This window comes from Amphiura filiformis, chromosome 5, assembly GCF_039555335.1.
Source record: "Amphiura filiformis chromosome 5, Afil_fr2py, whole genome shotgun sequence".
Classification (NCBI taxonomy): Eukaryota; Metazoa; Echinodermata; class Ophiuroidea; order Amphilepidida; family Amphiuridae; genus Amphiura; species Amphiura filiformis.
This window is the reverse complement of record NC_092632.1, coordinates 14,845,550-14,857,290: the sequence shown is the minus strand read 5'-3', so window position 1 is coordinate 14,857,290 and position 11,741 is coordinate 14,845,550. Positions and strand designations below refer to the sequence as shown.

The 11,741-nt window shown below is 36.4% G+C and overlaps 1 protein-coding gene across 1 annotated transcript; it reads left to right on the top strand.

Annotated features, from left to right (window-relative positions):
- Positions 1-8,349: 8,349 nt before the first annotated feature.
- Positions 8,350-10,220, top strand: LOC140152697 (uncharacterized). Its single transcript, XM_072175157.1, has 2 exons — positions 8,350-8,536; positions 9,682-10,220. Exons 1-2 carry the CDS (start codon positions 8,377-8,379, stop codon positions 10,011-10,013), a joined length of 492 nt encoding a protein of 163 aa, XP_072031258.1. The 5' UTR covers positions 8,350-8,376; the 3' UTR covers positions 10,014-10,220.
- The last annotated feature ends 1,521 nt before the right edge of the window (positions 10,221-11,741 follow it).

The window sequence follows — 11,741 nt, the reverse complement described above, 5'->3', positions numbered from 1 at the left end:
AGAAAAAAAATAGAGGTATTAATCATTTTCTTTGTAGGCCCTAAATGCTATCTACAGAAGATAGCAAGCAAAGCAAAAAACATGCAAAATAATAATATTCTAAAAACATTGCCTAACACGCGTTCTAGATGATGATGATTCAGTACGCAAAATGTGAGGATTCAGTGCGCAAAATCCCGGAGCAAAACGGCTATAATTGGCCGCGCGCTTAGAAATAAAAAATAGCCAATAGGCCGAATGCAAAGCTATAAAGAAATGTTAAAATGAAGAAGCTGACCAAAATTTAAAACGGCACTTATATAGCAGAGATATCAGGAACATGAAGGAAAAAAAGAAACAAAACAAAAAAGCAAAAACAAAACAAAACAAAACAAAACAAAACAAAACAAAACAAAACAAAACAAAACAAAACAAAACAAAACAAAAAAAAACAATGATGATTCAGTACGCCAAAAATTATCTTTTGTCTTATATAAACCCGCCGTTATTGCTATCTTTGGTAGATAGTCAAAATGATTATCATTAAAAAATCATTAAACATAAAGAAAAAAAAATAGAGGTATTAAATATTTTCTTTGTATGCCCTAAATGCTATCTACAGAAGATAGCAAGCAAAGCAAAAAACATGCAAAATAATAATATTCCAAAACAACATTGCCTAACACGCGTTCTAGATGATGTTGATTCAATACGCAAAATGTGAGGATTCAGTACGCAAAATCCTGAGGCAAAACGGCTATAATTGGCCGCGTGCTTATAAAAAAACATAGCCAATAGGCCGAATGCAAAGCTATAAAGAAATGTTAAAATGAAGAAGTTGACCAAAATTTAATACGACACTTATATAGCAGAGATTATCAGGAACATGAAGGGGAAAAATAAAAAATAAAACAAAAAAGCAAAACAAAAACAAAACAAAACAACACAAAAAATAAAGATGATTCAGTACGCCAAAAATTATCTTTTGTCTAATAAAAACCCGCCGTTATTGCTATCTTTAGTAGATACCGTAACATGGGGTAACTTCGGTCAGCGGGGTAACTTTGGTCAGTCAAATATATTTTTTTTAAATGGTCATATTTTCGTACAGCAATATTGTTTTTAGTCATATTTGGTGTCAATTTGTTAAGAAATATATTTGGAAGAAATAATACTCAATTATGTCCAATTTCCTCGAAATTTACGAAAAATCAGGTTTTTGACCAAAAATGAGCATTTTTAACATTTTTTCAGAAAAAATAAAATCGATATTTGCGAGCAAGAATGGAATGTTTGCTTGATTAATTTTACAAGGGGTCAAATGTCACAAAAAACAACAACTTGCCCATATACAGCGAAGATCAATTTTTTGGATTTTTTTTTCTTCATGGAATGTAATACTCTGTCCAAAGTTGCCCCAAATGCGGGGTAACTTTGGTCAGGCTATTTTAACCCCTAGGGCACCCTTAAAAAATTATTAAAAATTTTTGTTCAACTTCAAAGTGAAGAAGGGAGCCCTAATGTCACAAAAAAGAGATAATTAGACATACAATTGGTTTTGTTTGGAAGCAGTGGTTTAAAAACTCTCAAAAGTGCCCAAAGTTACCCCATTTTACGGTAGTCAAAATGATAATCATTAAAAAAATCATTATACATAAAGAAAAAAATAGAGGTATTAATCATTTTCTTTGTAGTCCCTAAATGCTATCTACAGAAGATAGCAAGCAAAGCAAAAAACATGCAAAATGATAATATTCCAAAAAACATTGCCTAACACGCGTTCTAGATGATGAAGATTCAGTAGCAAAATGTGAGGATTCAGTACGCAAAATCCCGGGGGCAAAACGGCTATAATTGGCCGCGCGCTTAGAAAAAAATAGCCAATAAGCCGAATGCAAAGGTATAAAGAAATGTTAAAATAATGAAGCTGACCAAAATTTAAAACAGCACTTATATAGAAGAGATTATCAGGAACATGAAGGGAATAAAATAAGAAACGAAACAAAAAACCAAAACAAAAGCAAAATAAAAATAAAACAAAACAAAAAACAATGATGATTCAGTATGCAAAAAAATACCGTTTGTCTTATATAAAAACGCTTCGGTACGGTAGATAGTAAAAAATGATAATCATTAAAAAAAAATCATTAAACATAAAGACAAAAATAGAGGTATTAATTTTTTTTGTAGGCCCTAAATGCTATCTTCAGAAGATAGCAAGCAAAGTAAAAATCATGCAAAATAACAATATTCCAAAAAAACACATTGCCTAACACGCGTTTTAGATGATGTTGATTCAATACGCAAAATGTGAGGATTCAGTGCGCAAAATCCCGGAGCAAAACGGCTATAATTGGCCGCGCGCTTATTAAAAAAACATAGCCAATAGGCCGAATGCAAAGCTATAAAGAAATGTTAAAATGAAGAAGCTGACCCAACTTTAAAACGGCACTTATATAGCAGAGATTATCAGGAACATGAAGGGAAAAATAAGAAAGAAAACAAAAAACAAAACAAAAACAAAAATAAAACAAAACAAAAACAAAACAAAACAACACAAAAAATAAAGATGATTCAGTACGCCAAAAAAATTATCTGTTGTCTTATATAAACCCACCGTTATTGCTATCTTTGGTAGATAGTCAAAATGATAAATACATAAAGAAAAAAATAGAGGTATTAATCATTTTCTTTGTATGCCCTAAATGCTATCTAGCCTACAGAAGATAGCAAGCAAAGCAAAAAAAAAAATAATATTCCAAAAAACATTGCCTAACATGCGTTCTAGATGATGGTGATTCAGTACGCAAAATGTGAGGATTCAGTGCGCAAAATCCCGGAGCAAAACGGCTATAATTGGCCACGCGCTTAAAAATAAAAAAATAGCCAATAGGCCGAATGCAAAGCTATAAAGAAATGTTAAAATGAAGAAGCTGACCAAAATTTAAAACGGCACTTAGGCCTATATAGCAGAGATATCAGGAACATGAAGGGGAAAAAAGAAACAAAACAAAAAAGCAAAACAAAAACAAAACAAAACAAAACAAAAAACAATGATGATTCAGTACGCCAAAAATTATCTTTTGTCATAAACCCGACGTTATTGCTATCTTGGTAGATAGTCAAAATGATTATCATTTTAAAAAAAACATTAAACATAAAAAAAAATAGAGGTATTAATCATTTTCTTTGTAGGCCCTAAATGCTATCTACAGAAGATAGCAAGCAAAGCAAAAAACATGCAATATAATAATATTCCAAAACAACATTGCTCAACACGCGTTCTAGATGATGATGATTTAGTGCGCAAAATGTGAGGATTCAGTGCGCAAAATGTGAGGATTCAGCTATTCAGTGCGCAAAATCCCGGAGCATAACGGGTATAATTGGCCGCGCGCTTAGAAATAAAAAATAGCCAATAGGCCGAATGCAAAGCTATAAAGAAATGTTAAAATGAAGAAGTTGACCAAAATTTAAAACGGCACTTATATAGCAGAGATTATCAGGAACATGAAGGGGAAAAATAAGAAAGAAAACAAAAAAGCAAAACAAAAACAAAACAAAATAAAGATGATTCAGTACGGCAAAAATGTTCTTTTGTCTTATATAAACCCGCCGTTATTGCTATCTTTGGTAGATAGTCAAAATGATAATCATTAAAAAAATCATTACACATAAAGAAAAAATAGAGGTATTAATCATTTTAGTAGCAAAATGTGAGGATCCACTACGCAAAACCCCGGAGCAAAACGGCTATCCTAATTGGCCGCGCGCTTAGAAAAAAAAATAGCCAAGAAGCCGAATGCAAAGATATGTTAAAATAATGAAGCTGACCAAAATTTAAAACGGCACTTATATAGTAGAGATTGTCAGGAACATGAAGGAAAAAAAATAAGAAACGAAACAAAAAACCAAAACAAAAGCAAAACAAAAACAAAACAAAACAAAAAACAATGATGATTCAGTACCGGTAGGCATACGCCAAAAATTACCCTTTGTCTTATATAACCCGCCGTTATTGCTATCTTTGGTAGATAGTCAAAATGATAATTATTTAAACAAAATCATTAAACATAAAGAAAAAATAAAGGTACTAATTATTTTCTTTGTAGGCCATAAATTCTACAGAAGATGGCAAGCAAAGCAAAATCATGCAAAATTATAATATTCCCCAAAACATTGCCTAGGCCTACTACGCGTTATAGGCCTACATGTCCAATTTCTCACTGGATGTAGCCTACCCTAGATCTACTCTGGATTATGCCACAGGGTAGAGTTATGGTTATGTTTCAAGTTGGGGTTATGATAGCTTAAGATTCAGGTTAGGGTTATTTAGGTTTGGTTATGATTCAAGCTGAGGTTATGGAAACTGGTATCAGTTGGGGTGATACCGGTAGTTGTTTCAGATATGGGTTAGGCCCTATGACTTAGCTAGGGTTTAGATTGAATTATAGTGTTAGGATTTCGGTTAGGCTATGATTCAAGTTGGGTATTCCCCAAATTATAGGGCATATACAGGTATGATTCAGGTTGGGGTTATGGTTATGTTCCCAGGTTGGGTTATGATTCAAGTTAAAGTTTGTATGATTCAGTTTTGGTTCAGGATTAGGAATATGACTTGGGTTGGGGTTGGAGTTAGGTTTATTAAGTTTGGGGTTAGGGTAACTTCAGGGTTAACTTCGGGGTTAGAGTAGCCTGGGCACAACTGTACACACATCACACACACTGACAGTCCCATCGCCATCACCATTATTCACGGCACTAGTGGATCACGATGGCGCCAGTGTTGTGAAACGGTATTGGTAAATCAAGCCAAAACATAATATTATTTTTAGGTAATTCCCATTTCATTTTCCTATCCAAATCGCGTAGTACCCTTTTAATTTCAATCCTGCATTATGTCCTTATGAGCGCGCCGTACGTATTCAATCAATTATCTCCGTCAGCCAATTAGCGCGCCGTACGTGTTCCAATCAATTATCATGTCAATCGGAGCGCGCGTTGGCTGGGGCCTGCCAGGCTCCCCTCGTGGTATCTTTCTTTTGCTCTGCGGATTCATATTGATAGGCAAGTTTTGTGATTCGCTGTTAGAAATACTCTGATATTTCACACAAATCGCGGTTTGGATGCATTTAAGTGGTATTAGACTGTCAGGAATATGTTATAGATCCTTCACATGAGTTGTTTTGGTTGTGGTCTTGCTGTAAAATGTGTAATTTGATGATTATCTTCGTTTAGATTTTTGCCAGAATTGCTTGTTGCAGTTCGCACATGGTTTCGATGTGTGAGTCGTGGTTTCTAAAAATTTCTAAAGATTTTGTCTTCCATTTTTCTCTTTAAAGTCATCCTGTGCACGTAATATTGTCAAATTTTTTGGCTCATACGGATCAGCAAATATTCCTGGCCAGTTGATATCATTGTTGCATTTGGGGCGTTCAGTCTGGCCAAGGGGAAGGTATTTTTAAATATTTTGGCGATATAAAATTATGAAAATAGTTGCATGTTTTTGAGTCAAAATCACTACGCGCTGAGTGCATGAGTGCGCGTACATGCATGTACCATCTAATTAACCTGGGGATGTTTATTTTATATTATTGGAGCGTGATGGCACAAATGTTTATGTTGACGTTTAATTGCTGAGGTTATTTTCTTCGGGTAATCCTTCCCTTTCGCCGTCTTATTAATTGCAATGCGCTGTATTTATTTATGTCATGTCGCCTTGCTTAAGTTTTTCTCAGATATTTATGTAAACTTTTTGAGATTATATATAGGCAGTTTGGTCATGTTCGAACGTCCTGCATCTTGAATCTTTTAAATAAATACAGGCATGTCATATGTAAACAAAGAATATTGACGTTCTCTAAAACATGTAAAAACAAAATAAGTTTAGGATTATTATTATCGGTCGCACCCATACCAAATATTCTAATTGTCATGTAAGTCACTTTTATTTTATTTCTGCTTTGGAGAAAGATACTGAAATGTCATGTGATTTTATTTATGCATTGGTGGAAGTATACCTAGATTGTCATGTACAGAGCCTATGATCCTATGTAGGCCTATGCGTTGTGTGAAAAAGTATTTGAAAATTCATATCTTTTATGCGAATGTTTAGATTTTACAGAAAGACGTGGTAAGTGATGGGTAGTATTTATTATTTATTTTTTATTATTGATTCCAACGGACATTGTGCATGTGTTTGCTCTTTGTAGGATATACTTAGGCCTACAGGCCTGAGTGGATTATCAACTAATATGGAGAAGTAGGGATTAACGCCGACCCTGCGAGAAGTTCGGGGTTAATCCTGAGTGGATTATCAACTAATATGGAGAAGTAGGGATTAACGCCGACCCTGCGAGAAGTTCGGGGTTAATCCTGAGTGGATTATCAACTAATATGGAGAAGTAGGGATTAACGCCGACCCTGCGAGAAGTTCGGGGTTAATCCTGAGTGGATTATCAACTAATATGGAGAAGTAGGGATTAACGCCGACCCTGCGAGAAGTTCGGGGTTAATCCTGAGTGGATTATCAACTAATATGGAGAAGTAGGGATTAACGCCGACCCTGCGAGAAGTTCGGGGTTAATCCTGAGTGGATTATCAACTAATATGGAGAAGTAGGGATTAACGCCGACCCTGCGAGAAGTTCGGGGTTAATCCTGAATGGATTATCAACTAATATGGAGAAGTAGGGATTAACGCCGACCCTGCGAGAAGTTCGGGGTTAACCCTGAGTGGATTATCAACTAATATGGAGAAGTAGGGATTAACGCCGACCCTGCGAGAAGTTCGGGGTTAATCCTGAGTGGATTATCAACTAATATGGAGAAGTAGGGATTAACGCCGACCCTGCGAGAAGTTCGGGGTTAATCCTGAGTGGATTATCAACTAATATGGAGAAGTAGGGATTAACGCCGACCCTGCGAGAAGTTCGGGGTTAATCCTGAGTGGATTATCAACTAATATGGAGAAGTAGGGATTAACGCCGACCCTGCGAGAAGTTCGGGGTTAATCCTGAGTGGAGTATCAACTAAATAGAGTAGGTTCCTTAGAGTTACATCAACTAAGTCCGAGGAGTACTATGAGTTGGGAGGAAGTTATTTTGGTGAGTTATATTTTATGAGTAAGGGAGGAGGCTATTTTGGCGAGTTATATTTTATGAGTAAGGGAGGAGGTTATTTTGGTGAGTTATATTTTATGAGTAAGGGAGGAGGCTATTTTGGCGAGTTATATTTTATGAGTAAGGGAGGAGGCTATTTTGGTGAGTTACAAATTTTATGAGTTGGGAAGAGGTTATTTTGGTGAGTTACAAGTTTTATGAGTTGGGAAGAGGTTATTTTGGTGAGTTATATATTTTATGAGTGAGGGAGGAGGCAAATTGTGAGCCAAATTATTTACATTTGAGGAGACGAGTTCAGTACATTATATTAGAGGGAGGTGAGGATATTTTATATGGAAGAGCGGGGTTTATTTTTTTTTGTAAGTGCAGTGAAATGAAATAATTGATTTTTATATATGGTATATATTTTATTATGTTATTTGATGATAGGTACAGTCCGTTGGGATCATATTATTTTATTATGTGTATTATGAAATGTGATGATACATAAAGATGCATGCCTCTGGTGTGACATTTTTTATGTATTATCAAAAATCTGGTCCGCACCTAGAGGGGAGCTATGCTGACCAGATTTTCATTTGTGTTTTATAGGATTTTCGACAGATTATGATGATACTTTACCAATACATGCTTGCATGTGTTTGTAAGTGTCGTCACTATTAGCATGCGCTGAGCGGAGCTATGCTGCCCAAATTTTCATTTTGTGCCAAATTACTTAGGTCTTTTTCGTACGTCTAATATGTGTAATCATATGTAACGCTTTTAACGTTCTTAACTTCCTTTCTTTTGCTCTGCGGATTCATATTGATAGGTGAGGGAGGGTGCTAGCCGAGTTATTGCAGAAGCATTGTAGGAGTAGGGTGGCAGAGTATTGTGCGACTGAAATCTGTATGTTGTAGTCTGGAGTTATGCAAATAAAATATTGTTAAGGATAAGTAAGAGAACAATCTACGTAAGAGTTATTTAGATGCACTCCTGGTTGTAAAGAATATCGAAGGTGGGGTTCTGCCCCCACAACTTGCCCACGCCTCAGTACAAAATTTTTCGTGTTCCCATTTTGGGAACTATTTAAACACACATAGAGACATTCACGTGCTTTTCGCCCCTCGGCAATCGGCCGTCCCGCCACAGTTGGAAACCAATAAAACCACCCTGAAAACCATTTACCCGGCAATGTTATTACTGTTGGAAACTGTCGGTATTGAAGCAATGTCGCCCTCATTTACAGTATGAACGAACCAGGTAAACACGGTCAAAGGTTACACAAAACATAAACAATGGCGAGCGAAGAGAGTAAACCACCGATTTCTCCCAGCTGTTTTGATGACAATTTTGATCCATTTGCGCAGGGCGTAGTTTCAAAAGAAGCAAACGGAAATGATGATACATCGACAGATACCAAGGACTTGCAATCTAAGAATTATTTGGCCACGTTAGGTGAGTGAAAAGGTGACCCGGACATGCATGATCATATCATGATGATGATGATAGTCAAGACATGGCTGTGTTTATTAAATACGTATGCATGTACACATAGTCAAGACTGCGTAAATAATAATATGCCCCCACACCCCTGCCCTGGTAGGTGGCTGTGCAAAATAAAAGTGCAAGCAATTTTTGGCCGGGCAAAATGGGAAGCAAGCATTTTTTGGCAGGGAGGAAAGATTTTGGGCAAGTCAAAGGGGTGGGGGCAAGATATTTTGGGCACATGTGTTGTGGGGGTGGGGTGGGCAAGCACATTGTTAATTTCGCATGTAGGCCTAATGACTCTTTATGTACAACTCTATGGAGTAGGCAAACCTAACTGATGTGTTAAAGCCATCGAGTCCCAAAGCCAATATCTCTCAGAAATGTTGTCCATGGACATATTTTCAACATACCTGAAGTTGATGGTGGGGCATAATGTCTGACATTGGTTTTCAGGGGGGTCAAAATGTACAAAAAATGTACAATTGGGGTTTTGCATGGGTAATATCTCAGCTAATAGTATTCTAATAGGCTCAATATGGGATAAGAGTAATGTCCCACCAAAGGGCTTTGACTGACTAAAAAATGGACAAGATAATTTTTTTTTTTTTTGGAGTTGTGACCCCCCGAAGTTGGTCCTGGATGGATGAAGTTGCATTTTGAGGGCCCTATATCTTTTTAAGTAAAGGACTTACAAGTTTGCTGATGGCAGATTTTAATTCTACACAAAGAAGTACACCAGGATACATATTTTTAAAAGTTGTATGGGTTCCCTTTATACATTTATGGCCCTCCAAACATCGTCTTTCGCGTAGCGACACATTTTTTACGCTGACCCCCAAATTTCAACTTGCTACCACGGGAAAACGAAATGGAGTATGAAGCTCAAATTTTCAGCATTTTACTTTCTTACCAATATCTAGCACCACACAGAAAAAGAAAAAAATTGAAGAGGTGCTGCAGTGCACATCCCAGGAGTTGACATGGATTGGCTCATATGCTTTATTACCTAAAGACCCCTTTTTCTGTTTGTTTTTTAAACTTCTCATTTATGTTTTAATTTCTAATTTACACTAAAAATAAGCCTCATTTCATTTGTATCACTTAATTTTCAGAAACAAAACTCAGCTTATTAAAAGGTAAAACCACAGCCTCTGCTAAGAATCTGAATTCAAAGGACATGTTGAAATCTTTACATCAAGCCAAAGAAGATGCCATCAAACGCCTCACAGCTAACGACACGCCCGTTGTTACGGATACCATCCTAGATAGCAGGGATGATATTGAAGTTGGTGATTTTAAGAGGAGGATGTTTCCTGAGCAAGCATTAAATGCTGAAGAGATTCAGACCCTGACTGAAAGAGACTATCTTGGTACTCTGGTGCAGAATTTACAAGAAGAGCAGAAGTCCAAAGCTGGACAAGATGATGCAGCATTAGATACTTGATGGATTTAGAGACGATGATTAATGATTATTTATTCCAAGGGGATGCTTAGAACGGTTTATCCATTTGATATAAATTTATACAATGTCATAAAAGATGATATTAAAACATGTGTTTCTTGTTAAGGGGGTACTACACCCCTGTGGTACATTTGTGACTATTTTTGCATTTTTCTCAAAAAATAATAACACACTGGTAACAAAATTTATGTATATATATTATTGGGGCAAGGAATCTAATTACTACACTGAAATTTCAGTGACCCAAGACAAGCGGTTCAGTATATATGATAGTAAATGAGGTACATCCTAACGGTACCTTATTTCTTATCATAAATAACGAACGGCTTGTCTTGGGTCACTGAAATTCCAGTGTAGTAATTGGATTCCTTGCCCCTATAATATATACATAACTTTTGTTACCACTGTGTTATTAGTTTTTGAGAAAAATGCAAAAATAGACAGAAATTTATCAAGGGGTGTAGTACCCCCTTAATGTTAAATGTTTTAACATCTCATCATTCCAAACCATGTATGATATCCCAACCTGAACTCAGCATTATATTTCTGTGAGTCAAGTGAAAAAACATGACAGCATTTAACCAATGATCACCACCTGATTATGTTAAATTCAATGATGGTGCCTGTCTTCACATGGAATATATTCAAAACTGACTTCTTGTCTTTCATGCCAGCGATTATCAACCCTTACAGGATTCAATATTTGAACTGTACAGGAAACAAACCAAAAGAGGAAAAACTGGATTGAAAACAAAACCAGAAATATTTCTAAATGGATCAAAGTAACATCTATACATTTATGAGTATGAGAAATTATGTAGTCAAGATTTTTAACTCCTTCGATTCAACTTCACTCACAATCATCATCAAAAGTGTTGGGATATTTCAATAGGTATAGAATAAATACAAAATAACAAAAAAAAATGTTGGCATTTATAGAGCACCTTTCACATGTATCAAAGCGCTTTACATTTATTCCGCTTTTTTGTTACAATATGTCAGCTGTGATACAATGCCCAAAGCATACTCATACCTTTGGGTGGCTGATAACAGTGCCTCATTTCACCCCTGGGTAGAGAGGCAAGTGAAGTAAAGTGCCTTGCTCAAGTGCACAACAACTCGCTCACTTGTACCTGGTTGATTTGTGTTGAACTCCTACAATGGCTCTGCGGGTATGTCTGTCCTGCATGCAGCTTTTGTTAAACAAAGTTTTAAATTTGTCTTGTCTACTGACCTAAAACTGGGCCAAATTATAGGTTGGGGAGCTAAGAAAATTCAACCTTTTTCCAAATTTGAACTAAAGAGCTACAACTTTTGGGAGTTACTCAAAGTTAAGATAAAGAACTGGAGCATGCCATGAACCCTAACTTTAGGTCTTGGGATTTGCCTGAGAGCCTGAAAAAGGGACCATTGATGACTGCCGCACATACCCATACATTTGTACCACCTTAATATTTGAGTACCCCAGCAGGGGTGTAGTAAGCGGGTGGACAGGGGTAGAAGAAGTCCAGGGGCTTCAAGCAAAAACAAAACTATATGGCTTAGGTATAGGGCTGATAAAGGAGATGTTAAAAGGGCCTTGCATTCGGGCCCGCACTGCTCCTTGTCCATGGGCCCCTCAAGGCTCTTGCTATGCCCCTTCCCCCAGATAGCTATGAGTTATTATACATGTTAATTTTGTACATCTGTAATAATTGTCAGCAAGTATTT